Source organism: Hippoglossus stenolepis, chromosome 17 (genome assembly GCF_022539355.2).
Source record: "Hippoglossus stenolepis isolate QCI-W04-F060 chromosome 17, HSTE1.2, whole genome shotgun sequence".
Classification (NCBI taxonomy): Eukaryota; Metazoa; Chordata; class Actinopteri; order Pleuronectiformes; family Pleuronectidae; genus Hippoglossus; species Hippoglossus stenolepis.
The window spans coordinates 3,999,543-4,015,641 of record NC_061499.1 but is presented as its reverse complement, the minus strand read 5'-3'; the positions used below and the strand labels follow the sequence as shown (position 1 = coordinate 4,015,641).

The window sequence follows — 16,099 nt, the reverse complement described above, 5'->3', positions numbered from 1 at the left end:
CCTTCCTCCCACATCCACTGCAACTGCAGGTGATAAATAACATGGAGCCCTGTTTTCTCTCCGTGTGCATGTTTCACATTCATGTTCAGGTGCTGGCTCATTCTCAAGTCAGGACAAAGATCAACAACATGGCAGTGAAATGTCATTTATAGCGAGGGAGTGGTTTTTATATACATACCTGGCTCCGACACAGTAAATGTGTTTGGTGACTTATTTCCAGTCAGAACAACCAGATCCAAAACTTAAAACATACATTGATGACTGTCGACTTCACGAAAGCACAAAAAGCTATTTAAGAATTAGTTTAGCGAGAGTAAAGTTGCCAGTTCATTAAATCTGCGCACACGTACAATGTTTTTCATGTTGCGCATGTTTTTAATTAACGTCTCAGTTGTTTGCCTTTAATTATTTAGCGAACTAAATTGCGGAAAAGTATTTGGGCCAAAAACTAAGGAGAAGCAGGAGGATGTTTTTCCTTATTAAAGTCTCTTCTGAGCAGTTTTCATCAGAATCTCTTCATAAACCTCAATCTGATTAACACACTGTTCATGTGCTAAAAGAGAAAGAACTGCCTTGTTATAAAAACTGACTCTGAAAAAGTACTTCATCAATTCATCCACACACAGAGTCAGAGCCACAGATATGTGCTAACTTCAGCTCAACTCCTCCGCAGAAAAGACAAGAATCAAGAAAACTCGTAGTTTGAGCTAAAGTTGATAATACATTGGAGGTTGTTGGTTTGCACACGAGCAGCAGTGATATCTGATCTGTGTAATCATGGGATGACCTTGGTGTCTGTACTGTACTGTACCGTGTTTGTACTGCGCCAGATGACAAGCCTGACAATGAGAGCGGCTCACCACTGATGTGTTTCATGTTACGCTCATTATTCTGCAGGGCATGTGGGGACACGGTGGGCGTTCGGCATTGTTCTCACTATTTGACGAGTCCTTCGACACTGGCATGTTCTTTTTCCACTTTTCAGTTAAAGCGGGGGGGTCCTCCCTCCTCCAGTCTGTCATTACTGCCACAGGGAGAGTGGACAGGAAAGTGAGTCACAGCTGTGCACCGCGTGCCAGAAACTAAACCCAATCCTGCAGCGCGTTGTCTGAGGCATGTGTGGGTTAAATTCAAACTGGAGGAGCACGGACACTGGTGCAGACTTGGGCGCGGCTTCCGAGATGGATCGGACATAATCGGCGTTAATGCCGCTGCTGTGAAGTCTGAGTCTTCACAGCAGACAAAAGCATAACGTTGATCTGCCAGGGACACAAAGACGGACGACGTTACAGTGTTCGGGATCTACAGACGGAAGTCGTAGCTGTTTGTGGTTTATAATCACTTTGTGTAAATGGCTCTTTATCAGTGCGCCCCCACACAGAGATCAGATTCCTTTCAAAGGTCCCGAGGATCTGCGTTAATCCCCCCCCCGTCGCCAACCTCCTCCTCCAGTTTGTTTTGAGCGTATCCAGGAGACACAGTCCCACCAGTGTCGAGTTTACTACCATCAGCCCGACGACACGCTCCTGTGCTTTTTTTAAACCTGGCTCCGGGTACAGTCCCTTTTTAACCTGCTTCCACCTTCCCACTGTGTCAAAGGCACCTTGCTGCACCGACACACCAGACCTCCACCTCCACACCACCCGTCGAGCACGTGACTCAGCAGATGTGAGGTTTGTATTGGACCTGGAATGTAAACAATGACCGCACTTCAACACAATCTACGGCGACGCCTCCCTCCTCTGTTTAGAATCACTTCAGGAGAGAAAGATGGAAAGAGGGAATCCGAGCGCTGCTGATCCGAGCGCAGTGCGGACTCTCTGTCCGCACTGCGGCAACAACCCAGCAGAAAGCAGATCTCCTCAAATGCTAAAGGGCTGAGTACTGACAGTAGAGATAACATGCAGCTTAGGTTTGCACTGCACTGTTTGCCCTCGATTTGCCAGTCAAACCAGTCTCCGGGGAAACGTTCACTCGCCCAGCGCACAGTTTACACAACACACACAGAGTCCGGGTGCACAGGTGGACGTGAGCTGCGGTTGGACGTTTGAGTCAAATCTCTTTTTTATTGGTTCTCTGTTATTGTGCAAGGAGAAAGTTTCTTCTGATGACCTTCCATTGAAAGTCACTCAACCGGTCATAACAAACTCAGACATGTCACTGTTGCGAAAACCTCTTATCTGCTCAAGGTGTGTCCCCGTCCACTTCCTGGAGACTTTATGACATCAGGTAGACGACTGGGAGAGATAACGTTAAACTACAGCACCGGCTTCACCTTCAGCAAAAGAACACATTTAAAGATGGTGTTCCTTCTTTCTGGCTACATCCAACTTTATTACGTTTTCATTTATCAACTCGGCGACAGAGACGTCTGACGTCCACACTGAAACTGAGAATTTTGGAAACGCTGCTGGTCCCGTTTTAATTTGAAAACTCCGGGGCTGCGTTTCAATCTGGACGAGCAGAAACGGAGACGTTTGGGATCAATGACGTAGAAACGACTTCTTGCTGATCGGGTCTTTTCAGTCGTAACATAGCCTTCACTGATTCGTCAGGCTCCTGTCAAACAACCAGCATTAGCCTCAACTGCCAGTCTAGACCTAAAAGTGCAGTCTCCCAAAATTTTACGTGTGGGAGACAAGCTACTATTAATGTTTTCAGGCGAGTTAATATGGATATAATATTATAGCCTTAGCAACATTATAACTACCTGCTCCATGCAGGTTTTAATGTGGCTCCAGGGTAATTAATAGTTATAAGGAAGCTTTATTGTCTATTGTGGATTCACAGAGTTGTTTAAATCCATCGTGGACAAACTGGTTCCTCACAGATCATTTGCCTGAGGGCGTGTGGCCGCCAGCCGCCATGTGACGAGCTGTGTCAACACAGATCAGGTCCCAGCGAAGGTGTGTCTGGTGACATTAAAGAGCCACAGATGCCTGAAGTTTCCCTTTAGGCTCATCACAGGGTCGGACGCTCTAATGCTTTTTCCACTGGCAGCACATAAAGGGGTTGTAACTTTTTAAAGACTGAAGAGGAAACCGGCCGAACAAGCCCATTAACAATACAGGATTAACCAAAGCCCAAGATAACACACTCTGAGCAGAGACCTTAAAGAGCCAGAGGACACAAGTCGGGTCTGTGCAGAGACACAACCTGGATGATAGAAACCAGCAGAGGAGCAGACGTGACGCTGAGGTCTGCACGTCAAACCTCTGACGAAGCCAAGAGCCCCTCACAGAGCTGCAGCTCCGACGTCACCACCACTCCACAGTCAGCATTTACAGGGTTAACTGCAACCTCTCGGTTCCACAGGAAACTGAGACCAGGGAGGGGGAAGAGGAGGAGGGGGGAGCGAGGAAGAAGGAGTGTGCACCACAATCACACACACACACAGGACAAGAGAGACGACGCATGAGGACGGGCCGGAGAGAAACTTCCTTCTCCTCACTCCTTCCCACAGTCACCTCCTCCTGAAGCCTCCTGCTCTTACCTTGCTTCTGGCGCACTCTCCACTGCCACGCCACGACCAAGGTGACAATGTGGCCCACGACCACCAGGGCCGGGAACGCATTTCCAGGGGGGCTAGCCGGCATCGGGCCTGGTTTCAAAGTGGAGAGTCCCAGGGCTGTGCAGACAGGTGGGCCGGGCCGGGGAGGGGAGGGGTGAAAGGTGAAAGGGGGAGTGGACGTGGGAGGGGTGTGGGGGGCGGGCAGCGCCTAGGGGTGTGGTGCCATCTCGGACTTTCTAAGGAGCGCAGCAGCCAAGTTGTCCGTGACTTTAACGACAGAGAGAGAAGAAGGAAGGCGCACCCCCCTCCCTCTCCGCCTCTCTTCCCTGTGACTCAGTGCTCTGGCAGAGGTGGCCAATCTCCCTCCCTCCCTCCCTCCCCCTTTTTCCCCTGTACTTTTACAATAACTCTCTTTCTTCTGCTCACTTCTCCATTGTTTAACTTTGCACTTATTTTATAATGGGGTCTAATTCTCCCCCGCACTACTCTGCGGTGCTGACGTGTTGAAACAGAAGTTTCTGTGTCCTCTCCCCGGGGCTCCGGTCATTCTACTGGTTTTGCCTCCACACTGCTGCTGCTGCCTATCTGCAGGAGTTAATAATATATGAGGGCAGTTTGTGTCACACCCACACGCACACTTACAAACACACACACACTCACAAACACACACTCGGCTCAGCCCTGATAAGAAGCAAAACTCCTCGAGTCAGCGTCGAACTTTCCAGCTCGTTCGCTGAAGCCCATTGCAGTTATTTTCCACGGTGGTTTTGAGGATTCAGAGATCATCCAAGGACGACCCCGTCCTCCTCGTTCCAAATGTTTAAACTGAAGCCACAACTCCCCGTTTAATTTTTCCGCTCACAAAAAAAAAAACGCCCACTCGCTATCAATTCATTCCCATTATGCAACTTCAGTATGTTTCCCTAAACGCTAATTGTTTCCATACTCTTGGACAGCACCACCGGAGTCTATAAGTTTCCCAGAAACGTATTTAACTAGACACAAGTTTTTTTTTTTACGACCTACTGTTTCATAATCTCCAAAATACCAAGTTCTTTATTTAACCCTTAAGTCACAAAGGGGGGGGGGGGGTTTCATTCTCCCTCTGGACGGGGCCCTGTTATTAAGGAGCCCTGAGGGGAAATTTCTCCCTTAGACGAGACTGAACCTCTTCCGACACTTTAGACTTCAAACCTGTCAATCAGTCAAAATTACACCTTATAGCCGTCGCAGTGTGATCACCAGAAAACACCTCCGAGCGTTTAACGTGGTTTAAAGCACACGCAACACCTGCTAACATCACTGTTGAGACATCAAACCCGCGTCGCTGCAGGCAAAACACCGCCGCTGTGTCTGTGTCGTCAGGACATTGTGCCGGGAGCAGAGGTTGGCGTGCAGCGGAGCCGGTGTCACTTTCAGACGTGGAGCCGTGCAGAAACCCGACACCAGGACCAGTGTCACCATCACACATCGACGGCAACGTGATGCCACACGACAACCCAGCTCCATAAAACCAGCAGAAATAGACACAACCTCGACCTCAAGACACCGCTGGCATGAGGGTCAGTTTATATACGGAGGAGAATTCAGAGCACTCTGGGGCCTGCAGGCCGGAGACGGACGAGGCCTGAGTCATAAAACAATGTCAATTATCTCTATATAGTTTCCACCAAAGCAACATAATGCAACACAAGCCCAATATACGATAGTTTTTATCTCAAAGGGTTTGACGAGGTGCGACATCCTCTAAGAGGAGAAACTACCCAATCAGGTGTTTGTTATTCTCTGTCCAGAACAGAAGAGTTTAAAACTTCACTCAGGAGATAAAAATCTGTCTTGAAACCTAGAAGAAATAATAATGTGACATTTATCGTGATAATTATCGATATCGAGCCACTGGGGATGAAACTGCTCCCAGACTAATGGAAAACCGTGGTTCAGATTCCTGACGGCTTGTTGTACCGTGATCACTGCGGTGATTTCTTTAATACTGTACAACATAATCTGTCCAGAGCTAACAACTGCTAGCATCCGCTGTCGCCAAATTTAATTTAACAAACTCATATTTTGTGTAAACTCTCAGATATTTAAACATAAAGAGTTTGTTTAACATGTGAACCAGGTCTGTGTCTCTATGTGCTGTACTCACTGGACTCTACTGTGTATATGTGTGTGTTTGTTTTTACATTTGTATGATGTAACTCTGCTTTTACCTTTGACACACTTTGTGACTATTCGGTGAAAAACTTTTTTTACTCAGTTGTGTTATTTGTTGAGCTTCGATTTGTTGACCTGGGGCTGAATTGATTTCACGTGCACGTACTTTGTTCCTTATGGTTGTGTAGTTTTTAAATGCAAACTTAACTTACCTATTTAAAGTTTAATTAAAATCTGCATCATGGGAAGTTTTCATTGTCAAACTTTAGCTGAAGCCGTCTTCAATGTTAATGTTGCTCATCTGATTCAGTGTGATGTTATTTTTGTTAATAAAGATGCTGCTTGAATAAAAAACTTGTAGAAATTACTTCATTTTGTAAGTTTGCAAATGATCATATTTGTGGTCATTATAATCACAAGACACATTGTTCACACTATTTCATCTCTTTGACTGATGTGAACTTTTTTTATCTTGATATCATCTTTGGCCGAGTCATATGACTATTCAACAATTTCACAGTTTAGTGTAATGGAAGAAAACGTCTAAGTGGCTCCACAGCGCCGGTCGTTGGAATGAGAAGCAGAAGTCCACTGGCAGCCGAGAAGAAAGGGTCATTGTGTCTGACTCATGCCGCTCTGAAGTGTTGGCAGCTCGTTTTCTGGGCAAAAACCTGAAATCATCTCAGTCTGAAAATGTCAAACGAAATCCCAGAAGTCTCGGAGGCTGGCAGCTCCAACTGGCAAATGAGTTATGGTGGAGACGGAGCGAGGAGAACGAAGCCAGAGGAGCGGTACAGATGTCTGGAACAATTTCAGGGGAGGAGTCAGCCCACTCCCACTCTCCTCACATGTGTGTGCTCAATGATTCCCATATTGTGATGCACGCTCCGCATACCCACACGTATACAATCAAGATTCACATGCACGGTCCAGCCGTTGGGGTAAAAAAACTCTTTTGGATTTCTGTTAAAGCCTGAATAATTCATACAGATATTTCCCGCAGAGCGAAGGTGAGCTGAGGTGAGCGGAGGGAGGAATGTTTTTAAGCCACAGTCCTCCACGCCAATGCAGAGGCTGGGAGTGGCACTGTCCTCACAGGGCATGCAAACTGCAAGAATGTCAAATCCACATCCTGTCGTGGCATCATTAAACCGCACTGAGACAGAGGGGAAGTCTAAAAAATGGAGAAAAAAATCAAACCTACCGTGTGGTCGTCCTGGACAGACACAGCAGCACAAGTCCATCTCCCCTCAGTGTCTTCACAACTTTTAGAGGAAACACTGAACTACCAGGGAGTCAGATCTGACCCCACGACATTGTGTTCGCATCAAGAAGCAGAGGGGCGTGTTGAAAAATGCAGGGAAAAAACAGAAAGAGGGAGAGAGAGAGAGAGAGAGAGAGAGAGAGAGAGAGAGAGAGAGAGAGAGAGAGCGGAGGCTCGGCTGGGGAGCGAAAGCACCGCGGAGAGTTTGATTTAATTTGTGAGGCTTTTCCTCTGTGGAAACAGCATCTCATGCCTGGTGGTTTCTGACGAGCACCACTGGACCACATCCATGTGCAGGGGCTGCAGAAACTCCCAGGGACACACACTCACTTTTCAGGGCAGGATTTAGACAAAGAGCGGAAAACATGCATTTTTGCCAAAGAGCTACCATAACAAAGACTTCTCTGTGGAAGCCAATGAAAAACAAATAAGCTGGAGACGTCCCCGTATCCACAGGATATGGATCATAACGTACGACCACCACACTGTGTTTGATTTACATCCAAAACAAGAGGAACAATCGGCTCGAATAATAACACAACTCCATGATATTATCTGACACGTTAGTCACACCAACACAATCTGCACAGGAGCAGCTTTGAATAAATGTTATGTGCTTCTTTTCTGGCTTCTCTAAAACTCTTTTCATGACTTAAATGTCTCAAAACTATGAACTTTCAAACACTTTTGATCAGTTAGAACAAACTGTGCTAAAAGTGTCTTTGATTACTTGAGTCATTTATCAAGAAAAGCCCGAAGCACTCCCTGGTACCAGCTCATCAAACAGGACTTTTCACATGTTCTGAATTATCTAGCAGCAGAGTTGAATGTCCTTGGTTGTTGTTAAATTCCTCAGACGAAACAAACAGTTTGACCATGTCCCCATTGGGACCTTGGTAAAGATGCTTTATAAATAAGGAGACTATTATTTAAAAGTTAAATTCTTACGGAAATAACTGTTTTTTTTAAGATAATTTCACCGTGTTGCTTCGGTTTGTTTCATAACTTTTCTCGTGCAGGGGGAGTCGTGGGGGGGGAACATGTGGGAGCCAGTCAGGATCCTTCCTCCTGCTCACCCCCCATGATTTACCAGCAGGGAACATGATCCCTAACCCAGCCGGGCAGCGTGGGTGGGATCTGACACAAGGTCATTAGCGGAAAAGTTACGCACAATAATCTGCTTCACTGCTTTAATCTCTCGATAAACACTTCTGTGCATCTGGAATTAATCAGACGAACTAAAAATAAAATCTTAGAAATAGAAATCTTAAGAGCCTCCAACGCAGCGGGAACACAGAGCTCTGTCCTGGACCGTTATCTGACGCACAGCCAGCCAGACACACCCAAACCTCTTCATCCTCTTCGCTCCTCCACACGAGAGGAGCCTCGGCCCGAAAGCTCTTCTGTGCTGACACCTTATGGTAAGAAGACAGAACTGTTCCCACAACCAAAGCTTCCTACCTTGGCCGTGCTGGATCAAAGCCTCCATGAAGTCTTTAGAATAACCCACTTCCATCGCAGCTCGACTGGGTTTTTTTTTCTTGCCGATTTCTCTCGTGTCTCGTGTTAAATGTCAAACTGAGCTGTGAGGCAGCAGGTTGGTTGCTCTGTGTGCTGCTGAGGCTTTTCCATTCAAATATAAGTGTGGTCTTTATGTTCACTGCAGGCTGGGCTGAAACACTGAAGGGCAGATGAAAGGTGGCAACGGGCTCTGGTCTGGACGGCTCGGGGCTTCGCCCTCGTTGGAGGCGCAGGCAGGAAAAGCTGAGTGTGGCTTAATTGGACTCACATTTCCCAGCCACTGCTTAGTCACATTTCAGCCCCGACGACGGAAAGTTTTCAGTCAGGATGTGTATTAAGGTTAAAACCTGACAGTTTAATATGAGGACGGATCTTCACCGAGCTGTCATCTCGTGGAGAAATGTGCTGCATGTTCTGTAACACGGACAAAACGAGGTGACCGGGAGTTCTGCATCCTAACAAGCAGGATGTGCATTTAAAGAACATATATTTTACCCAGCAGATGGCAGAATTACCTCCATCAGCCATTTAAATGCAAATATAAATACATCTACTTGTATTTGCCGTGTACGATATTTCAAAAGATTGGAACATTTACAAATGTTGTCGATATATTTAACTAGAGTGTCCACTAAAGACACAAACATTAAGGGAAACACAGTCTAAATCCAGGGAGGCGACAAGTACGAGAAACATACGCAACAATAGTTTCTTCACTGGAAGAGCAGCACAATGCTAAAGGGAATGATTGATTCAATTTGGGTAGGCAGCAGTATTTTAGATGTTCTTCTATTTTTTATTCCCTGAAAAAGCCCTCACGACCATTGTTTATTTACATTAATATACGTTTAGCTTCACTGAAATTGGGTGCCCATATAAATTACAACATATTTCACTACAGAAAACAGAGCCAGCAGCAAACGACCTGATGGATTCCAGAGGCTGCACATTGATCTCTGGAGCTGGACTGAGATGAAGCAGATCGTCCAAACAGACATTATCTGGCTAAACTGACCACGTGTTCATAGCGTGTAACATAACTATCTGTATGTTAAACTACTGAAGGTGTTAGAAACTGTCAAAAGTCACGACTGGGATGCCTGAGTGCTGTTGTACTTCGTTTGAAAAGACCAAACCTAAAAGGTTGGCGACTGGGAGAGGACTGACGAGTCCTGAATCTCCAACCAGCCAACTCTGCAATCCTTCAATGGAAAAGCCATCAAGTCATTTCTTTCCTCGAAGAGAAGACAACTGTGCCTGTGTTTGAGTTTCTGTTCCTCCGCTGCAACCGAGCGACACTGGAAAGCTAAAGGAGCCTGGGATGGCCACGCCTGTCAGAGCGGGTGAAACTACAAACAGGGGATCTGGAAACTGTTTGCAGGGGACGGCTGTGAATATTTCTCCGTTTGTCTTTAAATACGCCGCTGACAGCTGCGCCCTTTAACTTTAATATCAGGATGAATCTCACACATGTTTTTTCAAATGTGGGAAACATCTGGCGTCGCTCGTCTGTTTCTATCAGACACGGCTGCAGTAATTCATCCCACATAACATTTTTAAATCCTCTAAACTAAAATCACCTCTGGCCTGTTTACTTGTCGCCCCCTTTGTCAACAGGATGAATGTGAAGCAGATTCCTTCTCTGGTGGGAGCAGTATTTTATAAGAGATAGGAGGAGGAGGAGGAGGAGGAGGAGGAGGAGGAGGAGCAGCACCCAGAGGAGGCCAGAGGTTGGGTAACGACTCCTGCGTGTCTGGGTTAAAGGGGATTAAAGTAAATAATTCAAAGTTTCATTTGTTCTTTCGACTGCATCATAGCCCTGTGTACGAATACAGTAAGATCATAGTGTGTATAAAAAGATGGACGACATGCTAGGTCCCCAAAAGTGAAGCCAAAACGTCTTGATCGCCACCTGCTGGCTGGCTAACATATAGGTCATAAATCCCGCCTCCTTCAAGGCTCCAAGCAGCGCAAGATGGTGCCGTTCGTATCCGAGGTATCGTAGCTCAATTTCTGGGTAGTCGTGGGAAGTGGAGACGCATCGTCCATCTTGTTTTTTACAGGCTATAAATAGGATGTATTTGAAAGTGCTTTAACTTTCTCTCTTTCTGTGACTGACAACTTGACGGATCGCCCCACCCTTCTGCGGCCCGGCAACGTGGGAACAATCCCCGGCAAATCATTCTTGCACCAGGCGAGGCTCCGCTGCCGATCATACCAGCAGAACAATGTGCTGCCAGTTCCCTGGTATTTTCATGGCCTGTCATGATCGTATTGGAAATGATCGATTGCAGCGGTAAGAGAAGATTATCTGGGAGACGGAATCACAAATCATAAACATGGCTAAACTCCTGCCTGTGTAGCAATAACGTCTTGATGTATGACTCCAGATAAAATGTGGGAGAACAGAACTTCTCCTGCAATGAAAGAATGCAGTGTTTTTTTTTTTTTTTATATCTTCATGTGAAACCTTGATGTCTGTGTTGCGCTGGTTCACTGGCTGCAGAGACGTTATCACCATGTGCTCTCCATTACCTGTCCTGTGGCTCCTCATCAAACCAGAAACAGCCGCAGCAAGAGACGATTGTTGGGTTCTATCACCAAAACACAACGAGAAATGAAACAACGTGAACCTGCAGAGAAATCTTTCTACAAAGAGTCCGGGGCCGTCGCCTCGAATCACCCTTCATTACTCCGAGCAGCTCCCCTGTGACCGTGAGTCTCCATGAATCACACCCTGCATCCTCAGCCTTTGCCCGGATATAAATAAAATAAGTTGTGTGTGTGTCCCTCTGTGAGCGGCGCTGAAAGCTCATCACCACGGTGGAGGTGGCAGAGGACGAGAGAATGTGGACAACTCAAGGTGATGGTGGCTGCTGTTAAACAAACCCATTCAACTCTGCTGGCAGATGAAGTGTTCCCTGAATTCCAGGACCTACTTTTATAGACAGTAATTTAAGCTAAATGGTCGTCTTCCAAATTGTTAAACGCAACTCTGCGTTTTTGGAAACAAGGCGGTCGGGGGAAAATCCTGGAGGGAGTATTGCTTCAACAACAAACACACACATGGTGATAAACTCTCACACTCAAACATCCAAAATGTGGCTGATTACACAACTGAAGCCAGGATTCAATGCAGCTCTCGCTCTGTCGTGAGAACTCCTCGTTCACTCTTTGGTTTGTGGACCTGCCTCTTTGCATGTGAGTGGAAAGTGTGTGCATGGACAGATACATTTCACTGAATGCCATATTTTCTTTTTCAGCAGAATTACGCAAGAAATCCTGAATGGATTCCATGAAACTTGGTGGAAGGACGAGACATCGGCCAGGAAAGAAGACATTATATTTCAGCATAGATCTGCAAAAAGGATTTTCTTGTCCCTTTCTTTAACCTTTCCACACAGGGCCGATGACAGAGCTGCAGTCTGAACTCGACTGACAGACTTTCTAGTTTAATCTGCAACACTAATGAGATGTTTTTACTTTGGGCTTCAGGGAGATTTGTCATAAACTCAATCTTTAAAGTAACGTTGGACCCTGATGAAGCAAAGCAGCACAGAGGGACAAAAGTTCCAGTTGCACAAACCACTCAGGCAACAAATGTTCAATATAAAATCCCTGGATCATGAGCTGTCCTGAGCTGAAATGGCCGACACTCTAAAGGATGCCCCCCCCCACTCCCCTCGAGGCTGCTCACCATGATTCGGCAAAACCAGACATAAAAGCTGTTATATGAGAAAACACTCGACATGAAGCAGCTGCAGCGTCAAACAGAAAAAAGAGTTGAAATGCTGCTCGGTGAAAATGCCATAGAACCTATTTTTGTCCCAAAAGGTTCCCAGATCTAAAATGTCTGACTGCACTTTGCCACTTTGCAGTTCCCAGTCTGCCAAATCGGATCAGAGGGGCATCACGTGACTAAGAGGAACCGCGCCATGGCAACAGAAGAGGAAGAAAAAACGATGGTTACTGTTTGAGTGTGACTCATCAGAAACCAGCGGCAGGGTGGGGCCGGCCAGGAATGCCTTGTAACCATAGTAACATGACACACCATAGAAATATGAGTATTGAGAGGCCAGTGGTCAGAGGCCATATCATCGCTCCTGGCAACACACTAAACACAGCGAAGCTTCCAGGAAGTGAGAGTCACTCTGTGGCTCATCACCACACAAACACAACCGACCTCCAAAACTTCCAAAATTATTTTTATCACGGTGATTAAATCATATTTCATATTTATGGTGAAGAACCAACGTGACCCGGACCGACCTTCAGAAACCTCTCAGACGGTAAAAGCATGATGAAGACTGTGGAACTGGCAGGATGAAGAGAGCACAGGCGGGTTTTCATCTTCAGTCTATAAAACCTGAACACATTCCTGAGCGTGAGAACATCAACCTGCACAATTAAAGATAAATCCCATAGAATCTGCTGCTGATCTGTATGAAAACAAACCACCTCTGCATCCCGCTCACCTCAAGCTTCACTGGAAGTAACGTTGTTTTGGGATTTTTATTGGCGAAGGAAGGATTGTTGACAACATACTGAACATTCCAGTCGACAGCAGATAAAGGGAATATGCTGCGGGAGTGGTGTGAGGAATTCCTAGGAATGTTTTGGTGCCTTTCTAATAAGCTCAAATCCACACCCAAAAAAAACTCTATCACATTTGATTCACGGCAAAATCCTTCATCTTTACTTTCACCTGAGAAATACAACACAAATCAGATCAGCTCTGTCTTAGCCTGATCTATTTAAGCCTGGACTACTGCAATGCACTTTTTACACAAAACAGATCTTTAGTGGCTGATAACTAAGAGGTGTCCAGCTTTTTGCCATCAGGACCCCGAGGCCCTGCAGCTCCGTATCTGTGTTTAAACCTGTGTTGAGGTTAAGAGACGTTTCTAACATTCTCTTATAAATAATAATACGTTTTTCCCATCTGTTTGTAAAGCCCTTTGAAACTTTTTAGATAAGTGCTATAGAAATAAAGTTTTACGATCATTATTTCAATTGTTATAATTATCTGTAAACTACATTGTTATGATGCAGATATTATAGAGATTATGTCTAAAGATACAATTAAGTCTCACAATAAAAAGTAATCTGTGCTGTTAAATCCAATCCACACGTGCACGAAGATATTAGTGGGATGTCAAAGTTTGATTCTGATCCAAATCTTTACTCCATCATATCATTATCCTCCCGCCCCCTGAGGAAAAAGAGAAAAGAGTGAATGAACCGTTCTTTTCTTCGGCTCCTTCAGAAGAAGAACAGATCCGTACGATCCTGCTCCTTCCAATCAGCTGAACTCCCCTCGCTCCTCTCATATGAACCCAGATGTACGTCCCTGTCTGTGCTTCCATCGGCCCCAGTGTCTGACAGCAGCTCACATCATTACACTGGAGTGACTTTTCCTCACTGTCTTCACAGTCACTCACTATCTACCAGCTGAATAGGAAACGTTGTCCCCATGAGGTCGTTTCTCCACCGTGGTGCAACAACAGCGCGTTTGACTGCCAGAGAACAACAGTTAGAGGCACTTTGGCAAAGTCCTGGATGAAAGCCCTGGAGCGGCGACGGGTTCAGGAAGGACCCCGAGGCCACTTTGTCAGAGTGATGTAAGTCGGAGGCCGTTAGCAGAGTCCTATATATCAGTTTGCCCTCCTCGTAAACCCGACGCTGTCAGCGTGAAAGAGCTTTAAAATAAACCCTCTGACGACCGATCGTGAATCTCGTCCGGCCTCTTCCAGATCACACTTTTTACCACCATGAGAGAAAAAAGCAACAACGAAGTGTCCACAGCAGTTTCTTTCTTTTTCCATACACAGCGTCTCATTGGCTGTCTTGTTTGCGGCGAGGCCTGGCGAACAAACAGCCCCTGCAGCTTTTATAACTTCATATAACTTCAGGCCATGGAAGCTCTGGAAACAGCACAAGGGGCGAGTGAGGGCTTTAAAACTTACAATTACTGACAAGCCTGAATGTCAGCGGGAGGGATTCAAAAAAGTATAAGAGTATGAGCCGAGTATAGTTCTGCTGCTGGAATATAACCACTAGTGAGATTGGGAAAATATATAAGACAGTGTAAAGACTGCGTTCCTACAGCCGTCGCCTAGCAACCGAGGTACGGATGAGAAAGTTCTTTGGCTGATTAAAGCCTCGGAAGGACGCATCCCCTGGACTGAGACACGGCTGATGACTTGAATAAAAATAAGCTTTAGCTTCAGCCCCGAGTCTTATAACAGACAGATGTGTTCCCGTCATCCAGGGGTTAACCAGCAGAGGAGAAGCAGAAGCCCAGACGCAGCCTCGAGCTCCAGATCACATCCATTTGATTCACTTGGCGTTGCTTCAGAGCGAAGACTGCGTCAGGACGAAACAAACATCCCACAGACAACAGCAGCTCAGTCTCACCAGTTATTATCATTATTGTGTCAGATAAAAGACGGCATTCATTTCAATTCAGGTCAAACACAAAGCCGACGGGTAACAAGTAGTGGGTGTGTGTCATCAGAATGGACTGGGATCAAACAGGGACACGGACCAACATCAAACTCTGTTGTCTGAGGAAAACCACTGGATTCACTGGACCCACACGACGCAGCAGTAAAACAAAGAGAGAGAGAGAGGAGCAGGCGGCAGCTCTGTTCAGACCCGGGTTTAACCTCAACATGCGTCTCCTGTGATCGGATCTCACTGCCCTGCTCTACATGCAAATGATCATGTACGTCATTTATGTTCATTCGGTAGTGTATCTCCAGATGATTAACTTTTGGAACTGTGCGTGTGGCGTGTGTGCGTGCGTGCGTGCGTGCGTGTGCGTCGGGATGAGTTGAATAAATCCCGTGGGCAAGAAAAAGTATGAATCATTATGTGTTGCTCAGTGTTGATATTGTGGCCGTAAAGAAAATGAATTTGACTAATTGTGAAACTGCAGCAGGTCAGCGGTCCGTCACACGTGGCCCAGGACACGTGTGAGTTCCCACCACCTCTGAATGTGGATCTCAGGACGCTGAACTCAGGCTTGACCACCTCAGGACGGAGGTTAAAACCAGGTCTGATCGGGGTCTGATCCCTCAGGAGGAGCTCACCCTTCCCTGTGGCACCTGACGGCCTCGGCTGGACCTCATCAACTCAAACCCACAAACAGAACTGACGTCACCAACAGCCACTTACCTGGAAGGAAAAAAGCACAAGAGAAAAGAAAACACAGTTAGTGAAGATGTAGTTTTTTCCAAAGAGGCTTTAAAATTGAATTGGCAGTAAAAATGGAAAGAACAACATTTAAAAACCTGGAGCGAAGTTAATACACAAACAAGAACAGCAGCGATTGTTAACAGATTGAACAGAACAGGGGTCATTTGAGAAAATGCCTCTAATTGTATATCTTTTGTCGACCACAGGACCTTTTTAAGAATTTAATAAAGTAAAAAAAAAAGCCCAGTTTAATGGTAAAAACTGTGGAAATAACTTTTCTGCTCAGTCGATCTCACTAAGACTCAATTCTGCTCATTTCTATCAGACAGCAGTTGCTTCACTACCAGTGCCACCTACTGGCCGCTTGAGGGAGAGCTCAAACTGAAACTGGTTTTGAACTTCCAAGTGATTTAAGATTCCCCTGATTCCTCCTGACAAAACAAACG

At 45.9% G+C, this 16,099-nt stretch overlaps 1 protein-coding gene across 8 annotated transcripts in view; it reads right to left on the bottom strand.

Annotated features, from left to right (window-relative positions):
- pleca (plectin a) overlaps positions 1–16,099 on the bottom strand; it is a 73,151-nt gene that overhangs the window by 40,081 nt on the left and 16,971 nt on the right. For 2 of the 8 annotated variants that reach the window (XM_035183212.2, XM_035183214.2), the window contains exon 1: positions 6,873–7,010. The exons of 4 other annotated variants lie outside the window; for them this stretch is intronic. In XM_035183212.2, coding sequence (XP_035039103.1) covers positions 6,873–6,912 — 40 coding nt within the window. In that variant the 5' untranslated portion in view covers positions 6,913–7,010. Of the gene's footprint in view, positions 1–3,493; positions 3,688–6,872; positions 7,011–16,099 lie in introns of those variants that run through there. 2 more of the 8 variants (XM_035183204.2, XM_035183206.2) reach the window with 2 other exon arrangements.